The sequence below is a fragment of the Grus americana genome, chromosome 1 (assembly GCF_028858705.1).
Source record: "Grus americana isolate bGruAme1 chromosome 1, bGruAme1.mat, whole genome shotgun sequence".
In the NCBI taxonomy this organism is placed as follows: domain Eukaryota; kingdom Metazoa; phylum Chordata; class Aves; order Gruiformes; family Gruidae; genus Grus; species Grus americana.
This window is the reverse complement of record NC_072852.1, coordinates 7,968,398-7,995,230: the sequence shown is the minus strand read 5'-3', so window position 1 is coordinate 7,995,230 and position 26,833 is coordinate 7,968,398. Positions and strand designations below refer to the sequence as shown.

At 48.3% G+C, this 26,833-nt stretch overlaps 1 protein-coding gene across 6 annotated transcripts in view; it reads left to right on the top strand.

Annotated features, from left to right (window-relative positions):
* Positions 1–26,833, top strand: part of FRMD4A (FERM domain containing 4A) — a 382,867-nt gene that overhangs the window by 242,553 nt on the left and 113,481 nt on the right. For all 6 annotated transcript variants that reach the window (XM_054813272.1, XM_054813275.1, XM_054813273.1 and 3 more), the window contains one exon: positions 2,227–2,292. In XM_054813272.1, coding sequence (XP_054669247.1) covers positions 2,227–2,292 — 66 coding nt within the window. The remainder of the gene's footprint in view (positions 1–2,226; positions 2,293–26,833) is intronic.

The window sequence follows — 26,833 nt, the reverse complement described above, 5'->3', positions numbered from 1 at the left end:
GAAAAGCCATATTTTGCATAACATTACTTACCAGAGGAAACTCTCGTAAGAAGGCAATTTATTGCCATGGCGGTAACTGGCTGACATTTATAAGAAGCCTTGTTTTACAAGGCTTTCCTTTGGCTGCAATGCCAGGGTTCCAGTTGTGCTCACAGAAAATGAGAAGGAAAGCGATGTTATTTAGCGTGCACGATACTCCAGAGGCGTGCTGGCGTGAATAACAACGGGGGTAAAGTCTGCTTGGATCGCAAGGGATTGTGCATTCCAGGATTGTAAATTTGGGGTCAGTTGAAGGGAAAAGCTTGTTTTGACTAAAGTTGTCTCATAATAAACTCCATATCTTGCATGGCCAGCTTGAGGCTCAGCAGAGTCGTTGGCACATCTGAATTTTTGCTATGGGGAAGAGGCCGGGGTCAGGGTAAGACTCGGTCTGTCCTGGCCCCAGGAAAGGGGGAGATGGATGTGGGACAGACCTGGTAAGAGGGAGGACAGGAGCACCCAGGAGAGCCTGGCAGGCTCCTGTGCCAAGAGCTGGCAACCAGCTGGATGAGGGCAATGCTGGTGGAGATGGCCAAGGTTGCAGACCCCACGGCAATGGCCACGCACCGCCTGGGCTCTCGAACGGACAAAAAGTCGATGGTGGGGCATCCACCACTGCCTCCTGGATGCCAGCGTATGCAGCCCCATCAAGCCACAGGAGTGGGTGATTTTTAACCTGCAGAGCAAAAGCAGAAAGCTGAGCTGTCCTCAGTTAACCCCCTGAGCCCACATCTCCCAGCTCTCTGCAAGGCAGCTTTGCATCGGGGGCTCAGCTCAGCTGGAGCCAGTGAGGAGAGGTGATGGGTGAGGACAGAAATGCCCAGGGTGCTGCGCGGTCACATCCCCAGCAGCCTGCACCCCCGCTGCCAGGCTCCTGTGGACCCTCTGCTCCCTTCTGGTGATGCTTTAGGACTCACTATGGAAGAAATATCATTAAATTGAGCTGCGAATCCATGCAGCGCTCAGGAAGGTGCCTTGGCTGGAGGGTGGCGTGTCCCTAGGGGACTGAGCCATGCCGTGGGGCTGAGCTGGGTCTGTGCCGCTGTGGGTCCAGGCATGCATGTTGTGGGGCAAGCCCATGCCAGGGGGGCTGCTGCATGCTGCCTAAGTCGTGCTGAGGAAGGGATTTCCAAGAGCCAAAGAGGCTTAGGCGGTCCATATCCCATTAGCAGATAGTGGGATTGTGCCTGTGCGCGCTGAAGGGCTTTGCGGGGCTGAGTCGGGAGCTGTAACTCTAAAAAGTTGCTCCTCGCTTACAGTGGTCTGTGCACAAGGAGAGCCAGGAAAGGGCTTGCCTGACTGTAGAGGAGTTTCCTCAGGCCACTGCTCATTTATTTCTTAGCACACCAATCTACAGGACTTTGGAATCATGGAATCATAGAATGGTTTGGGTTGGAAGGGACCTTAAAGCCCATCTAGTTCCAACCCCCCTGCCATGGGCAGGGACACCCTCCACTAGACCAGGTTGCCCAAAGCCCCATCCAACCTGGCCTTGGAAATCTTATATGTCTTCTATACCTAAAAGTTTTATCGAGATCATTTGTTAACAGTTGTAATAAACTGTACTGGTATGGAAGCACCTTTGGACCAGTATAATACTATCACAAGTGGCTCCCATGGTACATCTTAAACAGGACACCCCAAGCAGGACAAGCCCATTTGGGATCCAGGCCCAAACGAGCAGCTGGTGGAACCCCAGGGAGCACCATCAGCACGGCCCAGGGAGGAGCCTTGCTTGCTCTGCGTTGCCTCCGGGGTGGCTGAATCACTGCTGTTGAGGGGCTTGGGGGAAACTTGTCTGGATGTCTCCTCCATCAGCCAAGCTGGCTGCAAAGCCAGAGGCTGAGGTATGAAATGTCGGGGCCCCTGTGCTGCAAACTGTCCCCCTGGCCCCATTTTTCACACTGGAACGACCTCCTCCCAGCAGCTGCGTCCAAGCAGATGCCACAGGCTGCTCCGTGACAGCTACCGGGGTGGCTTTTCTTTTTCTCCTTCCAGCCTTTTCTTTCCCTTGATGCCAAAAGAAGGGGGATTAATTAAAAAAAAAAAACCACAACCCACAAACAAAACAAAAACTAAAAGCACCGCAGCAAATGAAAGCCTCCAATTTGTGCCGCGGGAGCCGGCAGCCACGTGCCGAGCTGGAAAGCCGAGCGCCCTGACACGCGTGTCTCTTCTCTCTTACAGATGACGGAGGGCCGCAGATGCCAAGTGCACCTCCTTGACGATAGGAAGCTGGAGCTCCTCGTTCAGGTAGTAACTGCACGTTTCACCATGCAATAGTTTGCTACGGCTGGGGGGTTTTGCCGGGGTGGGGAGAGAAAAGGGTTTTCAGCTGGTTTTCTCAGCAACTTCACACTGTGATTGCCTGCAGAGCTCAGGGAAGCTGCATTAGTGCTGGGTGGGAAGGATCTGCAAAGACATATCTGTGGGAAGGACTAATTCAAGACATATTTTGCTTTACTCTGTGCCAAAACTGTCCCATTGGCTGCCAGTGAGACAGAAAAGCAGCTCCGGTCATTTCTGACACTGTTACTATATCCCTTAGCTATTTTTGAGGCGTTGCTTAGCTTTGAGAAATGTATTGCATCTGTTTAAAATACCTCCAGCATTCATTTTTATCTTCTCTACCTGCCATCCTCAATCGCTGGGGTACGATGCCGAGCCCCACGCCGGAGGCGGCTGTGCCCCATGCACCCACCTGCGCCAGGAGAAAAGGCTGCGGTGGCGGGGCCACGGACAGGCATTGCTTGAGATGTTACAGAGGTTGTAAAATGTGTCAAACGCAACCATGCGTTAGAATAAGTCTGTGCTCTATCTGCCTTATTTTTTATTTAAAAAAAAATTATGGAAAATAAAGAAAAATGAGAGTCTGGTGCTGTGTAATGACAGGCTGATGGAAGCTGTAGCATCCTGCGCTTTTCTGACAATTTTGGCTCGTGTCTCAGAGATCACCAACGGGTTAATAACAAGAATTAGAAGAATGCCTTTCCTTTTACAAATGCTGCCGGCCAGCCACAGGCAGCCCAAGGAGCAGGAAATGAAACTTCCCATAGTGCAGCTGATAAGGTGGGAGGGGGGCAGGATCCTCCCCAGCACTACCCCCTGAATGGGGATTGCTGGAGGTGACTTGAATCACCGGAAGCACATTCAGCCTCGCTTTCTGGAAAGATGCTTAAAAATACCATTCACAAAATGCTAATGGTAACGTTTTTTCAAGTACGTCGTCACCGAGGAGGTGAAATTCCTCAGCTTCCTGTGACACTCGGAGTGGTCAGAGAGTGCCTGGATAACTGTGAACGAGCCAGGCCAGGGCTGGAATAAAACCAGCTAAATCAGGATGACTGATTACAACAAAACACCATAGACATAGTCTCGGCACGGCGAGCATCCCTGCACCAGGCCACACCGGGCTTGCGGGAAGTTCAGCCACCTTCATCACAAGTGCACGGCACTTGGCTTCCTATTTCGCATAAATGCCTTTTTAAATTTTTCTTAGTTCAATTAAAAATGAACGGGCTGTTGGAGAACAGCTCTGCTAAAGCACTGCTCACAATAGTAATAATCACAGTTTAAAATATACTGCGGGAAATCTATATGAGCTGCCCTGGCCAAGCTGCTTATTTGGGGTTTTTATCAATAGCACAAAAAAAACCACAGTGAAGATGACGGTCGAGGAGGCTGCTTTGGGAAGTTCTGTGTCCACTTCTGAGTTAGCAGAAACAATATCACGTAATATTAGCTTTTTAAAGTGTTTGATCACACCTTCAGTGGGAATTTCTCGTAATCAATATAGGAAGCTAATTGCTCTGTAAATCACACTAACTAGTTTGCAAGTGACCCGTGGTCGAATTTTATTCGTACAATAAATTGTTCTGCTGTTTTCAAGTAACACATGAATGGGGAAATGGGGAAAGCCAGGAGGGATGATTATGAAAATTTCATGCCCAGAAAAAGCAGTAACCTCTGTTGCATGCAGGTTGACCTAGATCTCTGAGTACCACCGTGCCCCTGTGTGTACAGGATTGCACGCTGAGGCATCTCAGATGCTCTTCTGCTTAAACGAGGCTTTTCACTGCTGTTAGGTAGCCTCTACGCAGGGCAATAGTAAATAAATCACTTTTGGGTGGAGCAGACGGCAGAGGAGGAGGATGTTTGGACTGGAGTATGTCCCCAATATCAATGCTCTTTGCAGGCGTGGGCACCGCACTTTGGTTTGCCTGCCTGTAAAGCACGGTCAAAGCCACCAGCTTTGGGGTGGTCCTAGGGCTGCTCCGCTCGGGGCTGGAGCGGGCTGATGCTACCCAGATGAGCAGCGCTTTGCCCCGGCGGGTCCTCAACTGACTAGGCTCCCTCCGGCAGCAACGTGCACTTTGCCAGGGGAAATCTCACCACCTGATCCGTATTGTTTGTAATTTGTGGTGAGATTTCAGATAAAAGTTGCTTTGTAAGTTCTGAGTGCCGTTATTTTTATTATTACCTTATCTCGTAGCTGAACTGAATAAGGAGCTGTAAATAAAATGTTCACCCAACCCCGAGCTTCTGGCTGTCACTTCAAAGCTGTATTTTTCTGTGGGTATCTTGCCACGGGCTGAAGCGGAGGCTGATTTGCTGATTTATGCCATGAGAGGGGTTCCTCCATAGCTGCGTTGGGCCTTAACATCTAGACCTGCGTTGGCCCTTAACATCTAGACCTGCGTTGGCTTGAATCGCTCGAGAGCAGAGCTCCTAAATTCTCGTGTGAAATTTCCTCCTTCCCACCAACCTCAACCTTTCCTGGAAACTTTTCCGTAGGTAATTTCACACACTTGTGGCAAGGTTAGGAGAGACCGCTGGGAATCGGTAGGAGTGATTTCTCTGCCATGGGTGAGGTCAAAACACCGTCCTCACCTGGATCGGGCTTCACGCAGCCTTGCAGCGCTTGTGCGTGTGATATCAAGTGCTCTGCTTAGAAGAGGGCTCAGGGATCCTGCTGATGTATTTTGGGGTGGAAGAAACCAGCAGAAGAAGCTGGATCTGATGAGTATAGCTCCCTCGAATGGATGCAGGAGGGCTCCCGGAGCATCTTGAAACTGCTTAGGCCTGTGACTCTGGGGAGCTGAAATTATTTCCTCTCCTGCTGCCTCGAGTGCTGCTGGGCAGAAAGAGATGCATCTGGGAACGATCAGGGCGTTTGCAAAAAGCAGTGTATTAAGCAAATGTACTCCCTTTTTTTGTCTGCGAATTAGCTGTGATCAGACTCGGGGGTTTATGAATATGTCGTTTGAAACATATCAATTGATGGTTAACGAGGACCATACCTCAGGCCGCTGGAGGACAGCAAGCGCTAACCGTGCTTGTGCGGCTGCTCGCAGGAGTCAGCCTTGGCTCTGCGCGGCAGCTCTGCCAGACCGGATTGAAACCTTTCGACACCACAAATTCTCTCCCGAAACTGCAAAGACCCCTCAGACTGGCCACACAGCTATTGCCAGTGGGACCCCTCGTGCACATATGGTTTATTTGCATTACCGAGCCCCAAAAGTAAGATTTTGGCTCGGAGGCAGCATCTCTATCCCCTTTCTGTGAATGCTGGCTTGCTTCGGTGTTGGCACATAACGCAAGGGCTTGGGGTTACCACCACCAGGAAAGTGATCCTGGGTTCAGTCAATCCAAGCGTCTTGGCTAAAGGCTTTTCCTCCCGAGCTGAGCGGCGGCAGAGTGGTACAGCAGCAGCTAAGGAAAAGCAGAAACACGGGCTTTGCAGATAAAAGAAAGTCCTCCCCAATGTGTTTTGTCAGATAAATGCTGAAATTTAGAAGGGCTAATCATAAATGGAGACAGAGGAGGATCATATGGAAATCTCTTCCTGAGGGTCTGAAACTCAAAGCCTGTTTGACTTGGGATTAGGACGAAGAGTTGCATTTGGTATGTGTTTCGTTTGATAAATGCCTGTTGATGATCTGGTGTGTGTGGCGAGTTTACATAGGGTATTTTTTGACAGCATTTTCTTTCTGAGCAGGAGCAGAGTGTGGCTCCTTGGATCTTCTTACAATCTGGGGTTTTTTTCCTGTTTCTGTTTGATGCATGTTTAGTTTCTAATACTTTTTTTTTTTTTAAAGTGTTTGGCTTTATCTAGCTAATCCTTTCCAGCGAGTGAGTCCCTTTTCTTGCTTCTGGAAAACGGATTTGCTCACATTCCCCGCTCTCAGCCTCCCTATCTGTTATATTATTTCCCTGTGACCATGTATCATCTGTCTGTTGCACATGAAAGGTTTGTGTTGCTTTATTTAAAGACTTTTGCGTAATTGGCAATTTGTTCCTTTTCATGTGGGTTTTTATAAACACGGCTTTTTTCTGGGCTGGCTGAATCAGGCGGCCTGGCTCGTCCCCGGCTCCTGTGCCGGCTGTCGGTGCCTGTTATCTGACAGCGGCTCCGGCAACTGTCATCCGAAAGTGTTAAGCCTCCTAATTCTTTCTCTCTGGAGGAGTTATTGCAGAAATAGAGCTCATCCGAGGCTCGTAGCAGAGCCGTCTGTGGGGTCTGGAGAGCTCTGAAATTTGATCGGAGGAAATAACCGGGCTTTTTGTTTCTAACCTTCTTCCCGAGGAGCACAGAGCCTGCTTTGGAAGAGCCAGGGAGAGACGTGGGGGTCAGCACCACGCTCGTCTGTAGGTATTTGGGTGGTTAACCCACCGGGATGTCCATGTTACCACTCCTTAAGTAACTCTTGCTACCCAAACAGCTCGGGGTAAGCTAGGTAAGCTTGCAGCGTTTCGATCTCTGAGCTGTGATGCAAGTGCATCCAAAACCACGTGGACAGCGATACATGTATACACACAGCCAAAATCAATGAGATGCGCAGAACATCCCTTTCCAACCTTTTCGTCTTGTGTACGGACTCTGCTTTGAGCGGATCAGGAGTCCTTCAAAAGCCCAGGACTTGTGTCCAGCATGCCTGCTGTGCTTCAGCATCTCATCCCCAGCAACCACTCCAGACTGGGAGACGCTGGTAGCTGTGAGCCAACGCCGGGCTGGCGAGATGCCTCGTGGGCTGGTGACTCACTGCCACAGGGACGGCTGTCACCAGCGTGGCCATCCCGGTGGAGATGCTCAGTTCAGAGCGCGCCGGTGTCCCTTGCTCCTCCAGGCTCAGCCTCGCTGGGGCCAGGCTGAGGCATGCTGTCCTGGGGACAACGCAGCACCTTTTGAGAGCAATAACTCCACTAATAATGGTTAGAGGGAGAAATAAAATGTTCTGCTTTCCTTCCAAGATGCTGTTAAGAGTTTCTGCAATATTTTCAGTATTGTTTATGGTCAGGAAATTGCAGTCAACAGGGGTTTTCTCGCATTTTCTTGCTGCCTCACTTTTGTATTCCAGTAAGCAGGGTGGTTACGTGGGCTGGCACGGTGAGCAAAGGTGCCTCTTCAGGAGGTACGGAGGATGGCACCTGCCTGCCGTTGGGAAGAAGCTGTCTAATTTTGGATAGAAGTTTTGTGTGAGGACCGCAGCAATATATCCCATCCTCAGAGCAGGATAAACAAGCCCCAGGAACCGGGCTGAATCTCCCCTGGGAAGCCACAAAAATTGCAGAAAAATGGAGTCCAGCCCTTCTCCACTGCCAAAACTGGGGATCCCTTTAAAAGCACCAGCTCCCCGGGTGATGCAGAAATGCAGCCGTGCAGCCCTGACCGTAAATGGAGACGTTTGGGTGCCAGTAGCCGCCCTCGCCGTGCGGGAGAGACAGCTCGGTTCCCTGCAGCGCGTGCAGGCTCTGCTCCAAAAGTGCTTTTAACCATCACTGTGGAAGGCAGCAGCAACCAGCGCTGGGCAGGGAGCGAGGAGGCAGGAGCAGGCAAGAGGGTGAGTACTGCCCCGCCGGCCCCGCTGCCTTCCCTTACACCCTTGCAGGAACAGCACGGTGAATGTATTGCTGGGGTTGCTGGTAGGGTATGTCCTATAGGGCACGGAGAGCTGGGATGGGCTGGCAGTGATGCTCTTGGTGAGCGTCCGAGGCAGGATCCCTGGATCCCCACTCCCCACCCAGCCTCTCCACGCCTGCGACAAAGCAGCTGGAAAATGTCCCTTCATCTTAATGCAAGGGCTCAGCATTGGATTGACAACTGTCCTCTGAGTGGCTTTGGAGGTTGTGGGTTGGTGTGTTGCTCCTCTCCAAAGGATAAAAAGCATGTTTTCTGTAGGGCAGACAAATAACTGGAGACCAGGCTGAACTTGGATGGAGTTTTCTTCTAGGAATCTGGCAAGATCCAGTCACTTGCACTGAGAAAAATGTGCAAAAATTGGATTTGAAGCATAATTTAAAATGGGTTGGAAATGAAGGGGTGCTTAGATCTGCCTCTTGGAAAGGAGGCTTTATTTTCCCTAACTGCAACGCTAGGACTCTGGTATAAGTCTGATTTCAAAAACAAATCCTGATTTACTACAGCGAGAGTAAGACTGTAGTCCAGCTCAGTAAGTGTTTGGAAAATTACAAAGTAGATTTTTTAACATCTTTGGCATTAAAAATTATTGAGATCCACAGCTTCGGATCAACTTGGGAGCTGTAGAAGTGTCTGAAGTGGGATTTACGTCACCGGGACAAACCATGCAATTCCCCCTCCGCAGCCTGTGGCCCCTGGCAGATGAAGGGTGTGAAGCTTTCTCTCTCCTGCAGGAAAGACTCCTCCTGCCCTTCCTCTGCCTCTTGGGTCCTCATTTGAGAGTTTTGATCATCTTAAATACAGCAAGCGTGACTGCAAATGGGGCAAATGTATGGCTGGATTCACCACGGGATGGGGAGGGATGGAGGAGAGACTGCTCTGCACAAAGGGAGGTGGGAGCCTGGACCAGAGATTCAGGTCTGTGGTCTCACTAAGCAACCAGTGAGCCATGAGTTAAGAGCTTTTCTGCTGAAAAGTTGGCTGTTTACCGAAAAATAACATTAGGAAAATATGTTTAGCATTGCTCCGAGGGGATTGTGGTGCTGGGAGCGTTGTTGGCTTTCCCAGCCAGTGCACCTCCTGCAGACAAGGTTGTTGCACAATACCTAGATGTTGCCTTAGACCAGATTAACAGATAAATGAAAAACAAACCAGGAGAGCCAGGTCTGCTCCCAAACCCAGCCTTTCAGCCTGCAAGGCGTGACCATGTTGAGCTGCCCTACAGAGCCTCGCTAATTCCCTCAAAAAGCATCCACCACCACCATCCGTGGCCTACGGAGCATCTGGTGTCAGGCTGGAGGGCTGTAGCTCTGGGGTTCACTTCTCAGCTTAGGCCTCAGTGAACCCAGAAGCCCACAGAAGTCAAGCCTGGAGGGGAGAGTGTTTTGTGGGAAATGGGAGAGCACAGAGGCAGAAGAGAAAGAAATTTGATGCGCGGAGGTGGGGAGTGAACAATTCAGCTCAAGAGCCAAGAGGGATCTCAGGAAGGGTGAAAATGAAAAGGCTCGATTACAAGGGCAAAACTGAAGGGATTTGGGATAGGAGGTGGAATGAGCATCTCAGAAGGAAATCCTGAGCAGGGTTATGAAACTAGGGGTGAAGGAGCCTCTGCTGTGCACCCTGGCTTGGCTGCAGCAAACTGGTGCTGGCCCTGAGAGGCTGGTCCAAGCCCAGAAGCTCCCGGGCGTGCTGGATGCTCCAGGCTCCCCTGAGCTCACCGTGGGTGACCATGATGCTCAGTGAGAATGGACACGGCCCCTGTGCTACAGACAGCACTCAAGGGATGGACCTGCCAGAGGAGAACACACTCTAAGGTCAGATGCCAGCAAGGCAGGCTGTGGGGAGCAAGCTGGCACGTCATGCTAGTCAGTGAGGTTCACCAGAAGTAGGATTTGAAGAGGTCAAGCAGGGTGCATAGCTCCAGGGCAAGGGATCAGCAAGCCCAAATGGAGAGGGAGCATGGAGAGCTTCCAAGGGGATCTGCTGTGCAGCAAAGGTCAATCTGGTCAAGCAGCTCTAGAGAAAGCAAAGCTGAAAATTAATGAAACCCAGCAGGGATAGCTCACTCCCTCCAGATTTGTTCCTCAGCCGCCTGCGGGTCAGCATAGGCATGGGAGGAGCATTAGCAGAAGATGGGACAAGTGGAGGCGGGGGCAATAGCCTATGGGAGCAAAGTGACCCCAGAGAATGAGTCAGGTCAGGGCTGACCTTGCCTGTGGCAGAGGTACTTCTGTGTCCTGAGGAGGTTAACTGGAGGGGGGGATGCTTCCCTGGCACGGTAATGCTGCGCATTCCCCTCTTTCCGAGCTGCCTGCTGGTGTCTGAACACAGCTGAGAGCAGATTTCCTCCTCTTGTGCCCAAAGACCCCTGTAACCGAACCCTGCACGGCTACCAGGTGCCGTGTTAGGAGCCTCGGGGAACAGATTCCTGCAGCAAAGTGCTTACGGCCTCGTAAGAAAATAAGCAGGGAATGGCAATCATGCTCCTCCGTGGAGTGAAATGAGGGTGTGATTTCCAAGGGACTGCATAATCAATACCCCTAGTATCAGTCTTCCTGAATAAATTGCATTTAAACTAATACAGGCTGGGGAGCTATCCGTGAGCTGTCAGGAGAGAGATAAGCTGAAGACATATGTTTATTCATACCGCATATGCTGAGAGCTGGATATTCTTTACAGCTGGCCAAACGTGGGTGAAGATATTCAATTATTTTTTTTTTCAGTTGTTCTGCTAAAATTTGTCAAATACCCTTAATTTTGAGCACACATGGAGCTTTTCAAACCTCCGGGGGGGTGGAGGGGTGGGGGCTGGTGACAATCCCAGTCAAACATCTGGTGAAGGGAAAAAGCTCTTTCTTTTCCGATGAGTTAACTCCTAAAGTTTTGTAGCACATGAGCAATTGTCCTGGTGACCTCCCACCACATACACCAGTACAGGAACGGCACATTGAGCATCTAATGGCTCCATTACAGAGAAAACGTGTCACTCACAATTACTTGGGAGAAATTCAAAAATTCACTATTGTTTCTGCCCAGCTCAGCTGCTCCACAGCTTCAGTGGAGCTTTTGTTCGTGCCTGGGCCAACCTGAGAGTGTCCAACAGTGGCTGTGAAACACATCATTGTATCCCCTGAGATGCTGTTCCAGCCATGCACAACTCAATGTCCCCCAGCCTTGTTTCCCCCTCCCCAGGGCTCAGCCATGGGGCACTACCAAGCGCAAAGACGGAAATAAATTTGGTTTAGCAGCAGGATGATGAGGCTGAAATGCATAGAGCTCCTTCTGCTCTCCACTGCTGCTCCTTCACGGTAGACCAGCCCTTGTGTTGGTGCCATATCCCACCTCTCGCCTCCGGCCCTGGCTTGCCTGAGCCCCTGCCCGATTCAGTCCATGGTAGGCAGCGGCGAGATTAATCTCATTTAACGTAAGGCACGTACAGTGTGGGTGTCTGTGCCTGAGCGTGGCATGGATGGAGTGAGCAGGGCATTTGTAGGGCACAGCTGAGCTCATCCTAAAATGGATCATCTGAAATGCTTTCTCTCTTTGACTGCAGTTAGGTCTTGGGTGGGTGTTCACGCTGTGGATGGTTATGTGTGGTCAGATCAGTCCCGCTTTGGCTCCAGTTTCCCCCTTCATGTCCTCCTGGCTGGACCAGGAAACCTAAATAGTAAATTCAGGTAAGAAAGCGCTAAACGTGGCACAGGACAAGAGCTGCCTCCCTGGAAGGCAATGGAAATGGAAATAGAAAATTATTTTTTTACAACATGGTCTGAGTGAGCAATTTTGAAAAATAATAACATATGTACCAGATGATTTCAGGAGATACTGAGCAGTCTGGAAGAGAGTAGCTCAGAAGAAATTATGAGCAAGGTAGCACAGCAGATTTGCTTTCAAGCCAAGGTAAAAAATGTGCATTTCCAATCCGAGCTAGCATTTCAGGATGGAGCATTTCCCCTTATTGCTGCCATCGGACTGCGCAGTACAAATACTGGGTTGACAGTGAATGAGAGATGCCAGGCTTGATTGGCTAAGCTACATTACTCGGCTTACAGAAAATTGTTTTCTATTCCCTTTCCCTTTCCTTTTCAGCCACAAGCACATCCAGCTTAGACAAAAGATCTCAATTTTCATCCAAAAGGCTCTTCCTTCGGCACGGCACAGCGAGACCCTCGGCCATGAGTGAGGCTCCTGGGCTTCAGGGCATCGCACGTTTTGACCAAAACGGGTGTTAAGCTGTAGCATCTCACTGGGAAATGGCTTCCTTTCCCTTTCCCTTGCTGCAGGTAACTGCACGCAGCAGCTGGCCCCGGCCGCGTTGTGTCAGGTTGGACCAGTTTGCCCGCGGCGCTGCATTCGGGCTGGTGAGTTTAAGGCAGCCCGCGTGTGCTCACACAGACAAGGGTTTCAGCATCACACCTGGCAGTGGCACTGAGGAGCTGGGTCTGGCACCGCGGTGCTACCAGCAAAGGTTTCTGGGGCTGGTTTGCCCCGCTGCCTGTGGCATGCGAAGGAAAGGAGACATCGGTGACCACGCAGAGGGGGCAGGAGGCTGGGGACAGGCAGCGCGGGGATGGGAGGAGACCACACTGCCCTTCCCAAGGGAGACCTGGGTGCTCTCCTGCCCTGCCCACCCCACCTCTCCCTCTATAATCCCCATCCGTTCCCCCTGCCTTTGCCCAGGAGTGTGTTTTTTAGGCCCAGTCTCTTTGGAAATGATGCAAAATGCCGTCCCCAAGTGATAGAGCAAATCTCCATCCCCCAGCCTTCGCTGTATTTCCAGTGTGCGCCTTGTTGGTCCTTTCTGTCTTTATTTCGGGGAAGTGCCTACTCATGAGGAAGCTTTTGGCGATCTGATGTCGAAAGGGATTTGTCTCTCTCTTTGGTGGTTTATTTTCCCAAATTGCCCTCCTCCCCCCAGGGATGCGCTAGCTTGCTGATGGCAGCATGCCCCTGGGTTCGGCGCCCGGAGAAGGAGGGAGGCAGGCACAGCATCTTCTGCGAGCACAGAAAGGCTGCCTGTGACATTCATGTCGGCCACGATACGGGATGTCATCAGAAAAACCATCAGCTTTTCTAATTTTCAGGACAGCGGAGATGGCTCTCAGCTTATAATTGGGTCATGCTTTAAAAAAACCTGCATGACCTCATCATGAGCAACAAGACATGTACTCGTTCTCCCCTTACATTCCTCTCCCGACCTCTCCCGGAGAAGCAATCTTTTTGGATGAGAGGCTGTTAATACAGATAGGATGTCTTTTACTTTCCCATCTATCTGCACTCAGAGCTGGCTCATCACCATTATGTTTGACCGATACTGCTTCTGTTATTACCTTTGCCGGGAAAGTGCCCGTATTTGGGGAGGAAGAAGCGCAAATCTAAACTTGCCTGGGAAGGAAGCTTCAGTCTCTGTCCCGATTTTGATGATGCTATCTTGGTAGCAGGTCAAACCAGACACTCGGAGGTAAAGCCAGCAAACACGCCATCTCTGGAAGGTGTTTATCTTTGGGAAAATTCATTAATAGTATAGATTTTGGTTTGGTGATTCATCCCTGGTTTTGGAGAGGACTCTGCCTGTCTCTGGCGTTCCTGTTAGCTGAACAAGAACAGTCCCTCCGGTGTGAGCAGACCACAGGCCAGCAGCGCCGCCCCCGTCACATCTGTCTCCAGGAGCTGCATCCCCTTCACCCCCTGGAATAACACGGGGTGAGCGAGACAGGCATCCCTGCATCCTCACACGGGCACAGGCACGTTTTGGGACACTGGGATCAAAAGGCTGCCAAGCTGCAGAGGTAAATCTGGCTCACTGCTGGGTGTATAACCCTGTGGCTTTTGGCGGAGGATGGAGAAATACAGGGAGGGTTGGAGCAGGAGGTGCAGCGGTGACTAGATGCGACCTGACGAGATCGTGAACGGGCCAGCAACTTTCAGCTCATCCCTGCCCTCCTGGTTTGGCAGCCAGACAGTGTTAGAGACTTCGGCTTGTCAGAGTGGATCTTATAATGTCTCTAAGTTACACTTGTCTCCTGGAAAAGAAATGAATTAAAGAGATTTGCCTTTGCCCTTTTTAAGAATAAAATAAACCAGCCAAGCCATTTACACTTCATTTCCTCTCCTCGCTTTGAAGCCGGGACAAGCATTTCATGCGTAGAGTTGTTCTGATCCACACGGCGATGTGGGCGATGCCGTTGCTCGTGCTTCCCCAGTCTCTCTGATGTTTACTGAAGGAGGCCATCCTGACATCCGTGCAGCAGCCCCGCGCAGCAGCCAGGCCATTGCATGGGACGAGCCTCCAGCTGCTGAGCAGCTCAAAGGCAAAAATGTTGAGGGTTTTGGCTGTGGCGTTGGGTTTCTCTTGGTTACTAGGAAGACTGATTCTTGCATTAATTTAGTTCTCTCTTTTGAGGGTGCTTCAGCAGTAGATGTCTAATGAGAATACCTTGCCACTTAGACTCTGCCAGTACACCTTCACCATCCCCATCACTAGTGGGCAGGGGATGAACAAATCTGTTTCTTGAGGTTCAGTCCAGGCTTATCTTCTCTAGTTCTTTGATTTTTCTTGTCTTTTGAGCACCCAGAGAGTTTATACAGATAGGTTATATGTAGTAATGTGCTTTAAAGAGGAGGAAGTACCATCTGTGCCCCTGACCGGGTCCATCTCATGGGGACTGGGCACCCATTTCTGATGGCTCCCCACTCTGCTGTTTCCATCTGCTCCTCTCACGGGCAGAGCCAAACCAGGGATAACCCTCAAGCCCCAGTGACTCCAATGTCCTTTCTCTCTGCACCCATGTCCCGTTCACTGGCCTCCCGACGCCCCTTCAGCAACCACAGCTCCGTCAGTACAAACATCTGCGTGCTCCGGCACGGCTTTAGGTCCAGACTTTGGGAGCAGGGGGTGAGATCTGCCTCCCAGCAGGACAAAATATATCCCTGAAGATGGAGACCCCAGAGCCAAATGTTTCCAGAAACTGTTGTGGTCACTTTTATACGCATCCAGGATTTTCTCAAATTATTCAGCAAATGTCTCTGAGACACAGAGACGCTGCCGGTCAGGCACATTCGGTATGATTCAGAGCTTGTCACAAACATTTTTGCACAGCTCTAGCTCTTGGGCTTTAGAGAATGGTTTTAAAGCAGTCCTTTCCCTGAAAAGCACTATGGAGGCAGATAGCATGAATTATTATTTATTTTCACTGTGTGGACAGTTGATCAGTGACAGATGTTTCTAATTGCATTAAGCAAGTGGAAATAATGAAAATTAGATAGCAGATTCTCCAGGAATTTACATTTAGATTGAGTTACAATTTGCTATTAAAAAAGCAAATTCAATGTAGACGCATCGGTTCTTCAGCAGAAATGGGAGCTGATTATTTTTAATTATTATTTGATTATTTAAAAATGAGTTGTGTTACTGTACTTAAAAATATTTGACTCAAGGGGACGATTTAATGTGTGCGCTTTATGTCTCCTGAAAAAAGATATGGAAGAATTGAATTGTTCATCAGCAAACATCTCCTCCGCCTCCCCGTCAGGGTCATATTGAAAGACAAATTTAAAACAGAGGCTGCCACAACCCCACCTCACAGCGCTCGTGCAAAATTTGGCCGATGTGGGGATGGCGGTGACCGGATCAGGCTCATCCAAACCGTCTGCGTCCCTGACAAATGGAATTAAGTTGCACCGATGGAAGACAAGCTGCATGCCCCCCGCTTAGGTACCACGCTACGCTGAGCTTGGCAGGAGTTTCAGGTTGATTATCCCCGTGCCGTGCGTTGCGTGTAGCTGGGGTAAAGCCAGCCGAGGGAGCAGAGGTGGGTGCGCAGGCTGGAGCGGGGCGGGGGGAGCGAGCGAGGCTTCGGCACGCAGAGAGGAGCAGTATCTGCTGCCTCCAAATGACACATATATGACAGTTAATCTCCCAATTCATGCCAAGAGGAAATGAGCTGTGGTTCAAACCGCTGGAGGTTTTCCTTTTAGGACCCTCTTGCAGGTTTTTTTAATTTTATCTCCTAGATTTCAAGTTCAGTTTCAGACAGAGAAATGTGTGAGTTCCCTGTCAGCAGAGAGGGGATTTATGTGCAGTGCAGATTATTGTATGTCTCTGTTAGGTGCAGAATCCAAGCTGTAATACTTTTTTAACTAACTAGCTGGCTCAGCTTTTAATTTTTTTTTTTTTTTTTTCCTTTTGCCTAATGAGAGCCTTATCCAGAACTCCTTGAAGTCAGAAAGTCTGTCTATCAGCTTCAGTAGGCTTTGGATCAGATTTCAAATCACTGATTCATTATTAATTACACATCTGGGACTCCCTTTTCAAAGAGTTCATTGTTAAATAAATTCACTTTTAGACATTACAGACTTGGCATTCTCATGCATTTAATAAAAGTCTGGCAAACCAGCAAAAAGCCATAGGCCAACTTCTCTTCTGGTATTGATGGATGAATCTCTACTGAACAGCAGTGGTTTACACTAGAAGGATATAACATATCTCTTTGCTCTCTTATAACTACTTTGTCTGAGACTAAGTCTGTGTTTGAAACTTCTGCCTTCTTTTTTATTTTTTTGTGATTTCTTCTCGCTTTTTCTTAGCTTTTCCCTACCAGCAAGAGTTCCTTTGTGGATTCAGGCATTGTAGGCTAAATATCTTTGCTATCCATTTTCCTTTCTCTTTGAAGAGACATTGGTATCTTCTTCCTAGGACAAACCACAGCCACATCTTCACAGCCTCCTGGAAGAGCAGATGGGCAGGCAAATGTTTTCCTGATCCCTTTAGCAAGTGGAATGGAAAATGTCTTTCTAAAGTTATATGGTCTTTCCTGTAGTCCTCAATAATCTGTTTCGAGTCCAGCCATTGAGACATTAAAGAGAGCAAGAAGCTGGTCTGGACGCTCTGTTTACACAGAGGGATAATGTTTTGTGGGGGGATATGTAGAAATACAGATTTTCCTACTGAAGTCCGTTCAGTAGGAGGCTAGGCCCTAGATGAAAAAGCAGGATATATTACAGTGTGATTTAATGGCATAGGGTATTCCCACTTTGCAACCAAAGGTACAAGGACCAGCAACCCATATTTCCAGTGCTGCAAGCAAGGATCTCCTAAGCTGCGCTCAGCCCATCCTCTGCTTCTGCAGGGCTACTTAGAAACTTTGGGAAGGGGGAATGGGGCAAGTCCTTTTTTCTTCTCCTGATGCCAAATCAGAGTTCAAAATGGCTGAATGGTCCCAGTTAATACCAATGTCCAAAGAGATTGTGGAGATACAGATTCAGAAGACAGCTACCCGGTTTTCAAAGCTTTCACTGAATATACAACTGTTATTTGGAAAGGAAAATCAATAGAAACACAGTTCCCACCATTTAAATAATGAAGCTCTGAATGTTTGTCACAGGCAGACATCCACTGAGCTCATGGCATGCTTTCAATGCAAGGGACAAAAATCACCACACAGTTGTGGAAGGGACTATGAAGGAAGAGAGGATTGCAACACTGGGGCACTAGAACCCCTCAGTAGTCAAAGCTAATTCCCCACTGCAAGTCAGATCTCTCTCCTGTTTTATCACAAAGGCAAAACCTTCCCTCTGCCCAAATTCACCTTCCTCAGTTTTTCAGAAATCACATTAAATACGATTATTCTCTTCACCCTCACATATGAAGTGCAGCTCTTCCCAAAACTGCAGCCCTTCAGCATTAGAGATGATAAAGGCATTTACTCCTTGCAGTAGGAGCAAGTGCTGTGGTGGGTCCACAGCCATCTGGTGGGACATCAGGAGGGACAGAGAGACCTGTCACACAGGCAGCATGACCACTGGCCAGTCAGCAGAGATGCCTTCAGTTCCCAGAGGGTCATCACGATCTCCAGCATCATTTTCTGGAAGTCTTTGTGCTTCCAGCAGCAGCATCTGCCAGCAGGATGACAAGGCTCTGATCTCCAGGCTGGCTCAGCTTATGAGACTTTGGCTCTGTCACTCGAAGAAATGCACTGGGAACAGTCTCTCTGACCTCCCTGCCTGCACTGCTGCTTTAGGATCTGCTCCTGCCCACCCTTCACACTGGGTTTAATGAAAGCAGGAGTCACTCCGATCTCACTTTTTTGCACCATGCAGTGAGGAGGTGTCTAGGTGAGACACAGAAAGAGGCTTTCTGGATGCTGGCAGAGTCTCCTTCAACTCTTGCTCAGGGAAGAGGAAGGGCTCCAGCATCGCTCGAGGGCAGGCAGCCGCTATCCTGTTCACGGGGGAAGAGTGGCCTCAGCACCAGCTGTGGTGGTGGACATCAGTCCCTGGGTCTGCTCACAGAGAGAGGTACTTGGGTTGGAGGCACTGCAGGTCAGTCCTTAACACAAGGAGAGAGCATTAGCTACCATGTCGGGTTTGGGTTAACATCACACCAAGCCATCTTCCCATTACTGGCAGTCCTGAGGAACATTTTAGATATTTTGAGGGACAAAGAGCTGTGCTGTCCTTGGGTTAAAGCTGACTGTGCATTTTAGGAGCATATCTCAGACCCCATAACTCCAGTTGGCTCAGCCCGTGGCTAGCAGCTCCCTGTGCCCTTCCACTGCATGGCCCGCTTGGTCTGCTCTTCAGCAGTGTTCCTGAGCAGAAAATGTCCCAAATCCTGCTTCTGGGACACCAAGCCTGTGGGCTGACACATGACATTTCAGTTCAGAAACCAGACCACCTCTGGAAGTCAGTTCCAGTGCCAAAACCAGTGGGTAAAGAACACTAGGGCCAGTTACAAACCTTGTCCTCGACCTTCATTCTGCAGAAAGATGAGGCTTCCAAGGATTTCCTCTACCTGAAGTGAAAGCTAATGGAAAGAGAAGTGGGTATGACCATTTCTGGCCATTGCCCCTTCCTCCAGGCTTGGAGGCACTCCTGCCTTCAAGTGTGGGAAGCGGTGGAGCTGGCATCAGCATCCCTTCCTAGATCCCTTTCTTCAGCCCACCTTGTGCACTCATTCTCCCCTTCCCTCTTCCTGCGTGACATTACACCAGCTGCTGGCCAAGGATCGCTCCTTTTCAGAAGCCAGACTGCCTTTGTTTGCCTTTTTACCCATCCTGCTTAGAAAAATCTTCCTCAATTCTTCCATGAAGTCTCCAAGCTTCTCCTTCCACAGTTCATTACATTTATTGGCTAATTCCACTATCGCCCCCGTACATGGGTCATCACCCACATTTGTATGCGTTTACATTTTCCAATTATTTCCTTAGTAGCTGTTTATCACTAACAGTTTTCGCCCTGCCTGAGTTCTCTCCTAATCGCTCCATCTTATTTCTTCTTTATTCTTTCTTTGCGGAAAAAAGATTTTTTGTTTTTTAATAAAAGACACTCAATATCTCATCCGGTCATTCATTTCACCCTCCTCCTTTTTAATGGGTCTGGTTTATCACCAGCACTTCTTTTTACAAATATCAGGGGAAATAAGCCTTTCTTATCTCCCCATTAATTCCTACAGTGAGCAAGTATTATTTTGCTTTCTTTTCTTTCGAGCTGTGGCCAATTATCAGTACTCTTCATTGCCTCGCTCTTTATTTATGGGGGTCGCTGTGTGACGATGGTGAGCCTGCAGTCAGGAAATTAAGCCCAGCATCCTCATGCCCTTCTCATCCACCAGCGGATTGTGCCTTCAAGGGCATTAGGAGCAGAGCTGTTAGGAGGGGGCAGTGGTGGGACCCGTTTGGGCTGCAGGCAGTCCTGGCACGTGCACCAGAATGGTCCAAGTGCTTCAGCCGCACTGAGTTTGAGCATTCCTGGTGTAAGCTCAGAAGGTGTCACAGGAGAAATAACTGAACATCTAGAAATGGAGGCAGGACTTGCCTGTGCCCAGGGTTTCTCCATTGCAACTCAATCTGCTCCATGAAGTGCCCTGTCCCTGTCTCTCCTGTTGACATGGGTGACTGATGGATGTGGTGACTGCCGTAGGGGACTACCCCAGAGAACTCAGGCAGCTTCCTGGCTGTGTCCCCAGGCATGCTGGACACGGAAACCTTTCCTTCTCAGGGACACACACAGTCAGCTCCGTATATAAGGTCTGAACGTATGGACTCATTAGGGAAGACTGCAGACTGTACTTAAAATGGGAGTTTCTATCCTTTTGTAGATGACAAGTTGTTGACTTTTCAATGGTGCCCAGTAACAGCACAAGAGGTAACGGGCACAAACTGGAACACAGGAAGCTCCATCTCAATATGAGGAAAAACTTCCTCACTTTGAGGGTGACAGAGCACTGGAACAGGCTGCCCAGAGAAGTTGTGGAGTCTCCTTCTCTGGAGATATTCAAAACCCGCCTGGATGCGATCCTGTGCAACCTGCTCTAGGTGATCCTGCTCTATCAGGGGGGTTGGACTAGATGATCTCCAGAGGCCCCTTCCAACCCCTACCAGTCTGTGATTCTGTGATTCTGTGACTTTCTCCATTCCCTGTGAAATACCCATGGTTTTATCACAAGCCTAATCCTTGATTATATTCAGCACCTTCTGCTGGCTCAGGAAGCAAAGACTCCATTGGAGGATCACCAAGCGTGGAGGGGATCCTCTGTGCTGCAGGACGAGGTGTGTTAGACCCTGTCCCATGGCCCAGGAGAATCACGGGCATGGTCCTAGCCATCACTCTGGTGAACTTGGGGGCCACACTCACGCACAGGAGATTAGAGGCCAGACTGTCAGTGGGGATGTAAGTGGAGTAGCACTGATTTATTGTGCCTTGGGAGCTGGACCTAGGCAATGCAATGCATCATTCTTTTATTCGGCTTCAAGGTTAAAGCAGTTTGCTTAGCTATCCCATTTCTTGCGGTCTCTGACCACTCACCTCCCCATAGCGCCTGAGCTTTGCCACCAGGCATTGAGCAATGTAACCAACATCTGGCAAGTGAGGCTCAGCCTCTCTCTCCTGACCTTCCCAGGGGAAGAACTGTCCATCTGATGTGTAGTATTTTCATAACATGCTTTACATTTGAGTGTTTTAAGCCAGAAGCTTCAAACATTGTGGTATGTTCTTAATTTAGCAACTGTATATGTACAGATAATTAAACTGATGAGGAGATCCAGGAAGACCAATATGCTTCAACTCCAAGTTCTTTAGGGGAGGCAGTATCTAATATTGCTGTATGTATGGAGAATCTAACAGTGGAGTCAGCTCTCTTGACTACATCCCTAGGTATAAATGCAGATAAAGAAGATGAATGCACAAAACCTTATGCACCCATTATGCTTCTGAAGGCATCCCCCTTCCCCAGTCTCAGCACATGAGGATGTAGCTCTCGTTGAATTTAATTAGTTTCTCAGCACTCGCAAATGGTGTGTAGGATAAAACAGATTTAATTCTATGCATCAGACCTAGCACTATTATTAATTTTATTGACTTTTATTGCCATTAGATTTGCTAAAATCTGAACTAGCTTATCACGATTCATAAGAAGGTCATGTAGGTTTTGCATATTTATTTTTTTTATAAATTATTTTAATGTGTTTAGAAAATGTGGTACAAAAATAAGCATTCACTTAGCTTATTAAATACTTTAAGCAATGAAGAAGTGACTTTGAGTCAAGATGGAAATAAACATCCTTATTCAGGAGAGATTTTTAAAAAGCAAATAGAACATAAGAATGCAGCTAAGCTAGTATGTCTTGGGAAATTATTTTTCCTTTTCCACATCAGCAATAAGAGATCAAGAGCATTTCCAAGCACCAATTTCTGTAGGCTGGATGAAGGGAGATGGACATTTCTACAGTTGATTTGAAACTGGATGAACTAGAGCGCTTCAGAGGTTTACAGTTGAAAAGATAAATGGATTGTGTGAGCTGTCCAATTTCATTATGTGCCCTAGCCAAACTCTTTCTTTAATGTTTGATAGAATTATGATCAAATATTTCAAAATAAAAATGCTGACCTCTGTAGAAATTGTTGTTGACCTTGTCAAGGTAGTTTTAATGCTTAAAAAGAATACCAGCAATCTCTCAGTGATATAAAACTTCAACAGATGCTACCAAATCAAAATGTATATAGAAGGCAGCTGGTTATTCACACTGGCCGAGCTCTTATCAAACCCTGTTGTCGGCTGAGTGTGAAATGGATTCCTGCCACAGAAAGTTGGCTCTGAAGCTCGCTTCATGTTCAAAGTTTGATTTGCCACATGTGATACGGTCGGATGATTTGAAACACAATTGACTTTCTTGCAGCAGTTGACTACCCTTTTTCAAAACTATACAGATCTCCAGAAACTGAAAGGCAAGTACGCATAAGACCCAAAATATTTTAAGCTAAACATTTACAATACAGATTAACTGCATAAATTTGTCATGTTGGAAGTGCTTTCTTAAACTAGGCCATATAACTTTCAACCCAGCATGCTGCAAAGAACGCCACATCCATGTCTTTTTCCCTTTGCGTTACGACAAGAGTTTGAACCAAAGCCCTGTGCACAAACCCTCTTAACTCCCCAGCACGTACAATTTGCATCTTGAGCTGCTTCAGTTTGTATTAATTTAGCACCAGTTGGAGAGCTCCATCTAATCTGGTCTCTGTATCCATCACTGCTGTGTGTTACGTGCAAAGGAAGGTGAAAAATCCTCCGCAGACTCCAGTTCTGTGAGACAAGCATGAGATATGATTAATGTCACTAATATCTTTGCTTGCTTAAATTGATTACAAATAACTGCAATGAAATCCAAAATTCAGCCAGTGTCTCTGCTCGTATCTCTGTTGCAGGACAGCTTCCACAGGGTAAACGCCTTTGTGTTGCACAAAGAGACTTTTTTGACTCTTTGCAAGGATGAGGGAAAGAAGAAGAGTTTACCTGGCTACTCAGGCTTCTTCCAGGCCACTTGCAGATATCAGGGTGTAGGAGCACGCTAAAAGGACAGTTACACAAAGCAAGAAAACTTGTAACCCAAGTAACAAAGGTGTTACGCCAATTTAACTCAGAAGGTCATCACATCCCTTCTTCAGCAGCATTCCTTCCCCACACCTGAGACAAGTTAGAGGAAAGAGATAACAGCTTGAGCTTCTCTTGTATTGGGGGAGTCCACATCTAGCACACAGTTCTGTTGCTTGGCCAGGTTGCAGTGTCCTTCACCGTGGGACCAAACCCAGGGGAGGGGACAAAGCCTCATGCTCTGACCGTTGGATTAAGACAGCATTGCGTGGGGCTGGCTGTGCCCGCAGTTAGGTGACGGGCAGAAAGGATGGGACATGCCATGCACATCGGAGCTGTGTCTTGTACCCTGAGCAAAACATTGCTACAGAACCTGCTACCCCATGAGCTAATTCTTCTAGAATTCTTTAGGAATATGTGGAATCTGGGTTTGTTTACCTGACTCTGACTACTGATGGCCAATTTGGGACCATCCTTTGACTTGGCTCATAGGGGAGGAAAAGCAATGATTTTGTCTATACTAGTAGAAGAAACAAGTCAGAAGTTGCTCACTGGCTCATGGGATCTGCTGTCATCCAGTTGGCTACACTCTCTTCCCCTTGAATGTGGTGGACAGATCCATAATGGCATCTAGAAGTGGTTCCTGGCCCAAGTGATCCCCCAAATGATGCTCAGGCATTGTCTAGGAGAACATTAGCTGGCACAGGCCAGCACTGTGCAAATGGTGCTGCAGCCTGGAGATCAGCCAAGTCCATGGTATGGCCTTCTTCAGGTTACTAGTACTGACATAGCCAGTGCTGCTAAATCATGGGAAGCCAAGTGCCCAATACGCCCGGTCCCGGTTATCTGGAGATTAGGTGAACTGGGAGACGCTTAAGTCACTGTGACCTTGAAAATAGTATCTTGCTTTGAAGCACAGATGGCTCTGTCTTCTGCTTATGTGAAACCGATGGTCTTCAACCAGGTCAAAGTCCTCCAGTGTGTTGGTATCTTCCTTTTGCTCTGCTGATCTATTGTCCATACTCTTCTCATTTATACGTGGAAATCCCATAGATGTTTCATGCAGATGGGAAGCTATTGAATAGATCATTAATAGGTTCAAGACGTTGAGAATGATTTGAAGGGCTAGTGAATCTAGCCATCATAGCTGGGAGTGGTTTTTCTTCTGCTCTGTGGGAACTGAATTTGCTTGAAAGTCGATTGTTTGGGTGCACGTAAGTGGGTACCTTTTTCGTATCAGTCTTTCTGAGTTTGCGCCTCATAAATTTGTTCTAAATTTCCTCAAACAAAATCTCGGTCAAAACTGTCAAATTTGGCATGGATTTTCATTAAAGCCATACTAATCCACAGAATGCAGCTCCTGACAATACTATAAAACCTCCCAGAGTAGTCTCCTGAAAACACAGTATTTGCTAGAATAAACATAGCAAAGCAAGCAGCCAGCCAGGCTTGTCTTCAGGAGTGTCTTGTAAAGGCCAAAACAGATTTGACGTTGTGTTAGGTTTTGGGAGAAACCCAAAGAAAGATAATAGAGGAAGGATCTGTTTCCTCCAACCATCCAAAAACAAACCTAGAAAGTTCAAATAAAGCATAATAAAAGTTGTATGCGCAATTTGATTCGGGGCAACTTTTTAACTTGTTTCGGTGATGTTTTCATGGCTGATTAGCTGAGCTGGCAGTGACCTTGGCAGTGCTACAAAAGCAATTTTTACATCAGTTAGCATAAGGAATTCCACACTTTCTATCAAATCCCTCCTAAAAAGATGCCTGCTTGCCCTTGCAATCTGGGTTTGCTTCTGTGGTTGGCCACATCTTCTCACTCAGTTCACGCTCCCGGGCACTATTCAGTTGGAGAGGACTCGAGGGTGGCTGCATATGAGGTTACCCTGCACAACCTCTGTTACTCCCAGAAAGATTACCCAGGGGAAACGTCAGGATTTCGACCACTTGACTTTGATTCTCAGTGCTCTGGAAATCCCGTGCAAAGGGCAGCTTGTGTGTGCACAGATCAGCACTCCGGCATACGGGAGGTACGCTGTGGGCAGCGGACCTGGCACAGATGCTCTTTGAAGTTGGTTTGCATCTAGCCAGCACATCCAGACTGCACAGCGCAGAGATGCAGACTTCTGGGTGATCCAAGGCAGAAATACCTTAGTCTGCTGTTCCTGCTGGTACCCCAAGCAGCAGCAGCAGCAGCCCAGGACATCAGTCTGAATGCCAGACACAGCATCATCTCCCTCTCCCCAGTCCTGCAGGAGACAGCGATGTAGATTCCCACATGACTTGTCGTGATCTAAGCAGCCATCAAATCTCCTTGCGCTTCAGGTCTACGGATAAAAAAACCCCACATGTCCACAAAGTGGAGGCCAGCCACAAAATTCATCTTATCCATTTTCCATCCTCAGTGCATCAGCCAGCTCTCTCAGCTGTACATGGGGACATTAGCTGCTTCCAGCAGAGACAGAGAGGAGACGGAGCCGGCAGAAGGCTAAGGGAAGAAAGAGGGAAGCGCTGAGGCTTTTGTCATGCATGATGGAGAGGTCTGAGCGTGGAGTGGGGAAGACGGGCAGATTTCCTGTCCCAGCACCAGTAGCAGCTGGCCAGTCCTTTTGGATGCAGTCATCTGAAAACGCTGTGGGAGTCACTGGACGATACAGAAGACAAGAGAGATGAATGGGGTCACCGGGCACCGATGCAGACCCTATCTGAACAGGGGAAGCGTTCAGCTGCCTCTGTGTCGGGCAAGAAGGGCAGGAGGGATGCTACAGATCCAAAAGTGTCTTTTTCCTGCCACCAACTGCTTCTCATTTTGGCTTTCACGTGAATTTGCCATGCAGACATGCTCTCTGCCTTCTCTGACTACAACAATATTTAAGCAGATTCTCATTGCTAATATGTAGGGGAATTAGAGAGTGTCAGCAGTGGCTTCTGACTTAAGATACTGAGTGTCAGGTATTAACTGAACCCAGAAATGCAGCTGTCTTTGAATATTTCTAAAGCAACTTGTCAGTGGGGTGTTTCTAATCCTTTTACCAAACAGACTTTTTTTAAAAACTTGAGATTTTTTTTGTCTTTGTCTCTCTGACCCTAATAAATCTTAATTCCCACAACTTGCGGGTGTTGAGTTTCCAAGAAAAACATCAATGGCACTTTGTCTCCCCCCTCCAGGTTCCCGAGGAGGCTGCTGGAGGCAAGTTGTCTCATTTTCCTATGTAAACGAAGAAAAGAGATTTTAGAGCCAACCGCTGACTCTGGGAAAGAGGTGCTGTGTGTGTCAGTGCCAGCTACGCTCGCACCGCCGGTCCCCGGCACTGACGGAGTTCAGCTGTTTCGTGATAAAAAATAAGGCGTTCCTTCGCCAGGCATCTTGAATTTCAATGAATAATTTTTCACCCAACTATATCCCAGCCTGCTTTGATTATGTGCACTCCACATATTGACAGAGTAAGGCAGAGCTGAGGAATGGTGAATCTATCCCATAAGGGGAACTGCAAAGCCAAAACCCCTAATGCCCCAAGCCTTCAGCCTGAGCGGTTTTGTACAATGTTATTAAGCTGTATTCAGACAAGGCGATGGCTGAAAGGGTCGTTATTTGGTATTTACATAACATTACTATGGAGTGGCTTTGGATTTTTCTTTTCTTTGAAGTGCGTAAAATGGGTTAAACAACCAGGTGACAGAGCTGCTGGCAGAGCCAATTTGACAAGAAGAGAATTGCCAGTGAATGACAGTTCAATGGCCCCTGGATGAGAGATTTTGGTGTTTCATGCACAAGGAAGCAGGGGCGGGAGGGAGTTATGGTCCGTAACTACCATAGGGTAATGTACTGCCTAATGCATACGGGTATACGCGTGCTGCTGGCCTTCAGCAGATAAGGCTGCTGGCCACCGAATAACCAACGCCTCGAGAAACAGAGTGGGAACACAAAGGGTCTATACGGGCATCTTTACTGCCCTTATTGCTGTGGTGTTGGAGCATAGCTTGGTGGCTGGTTTTAGCAGATGATC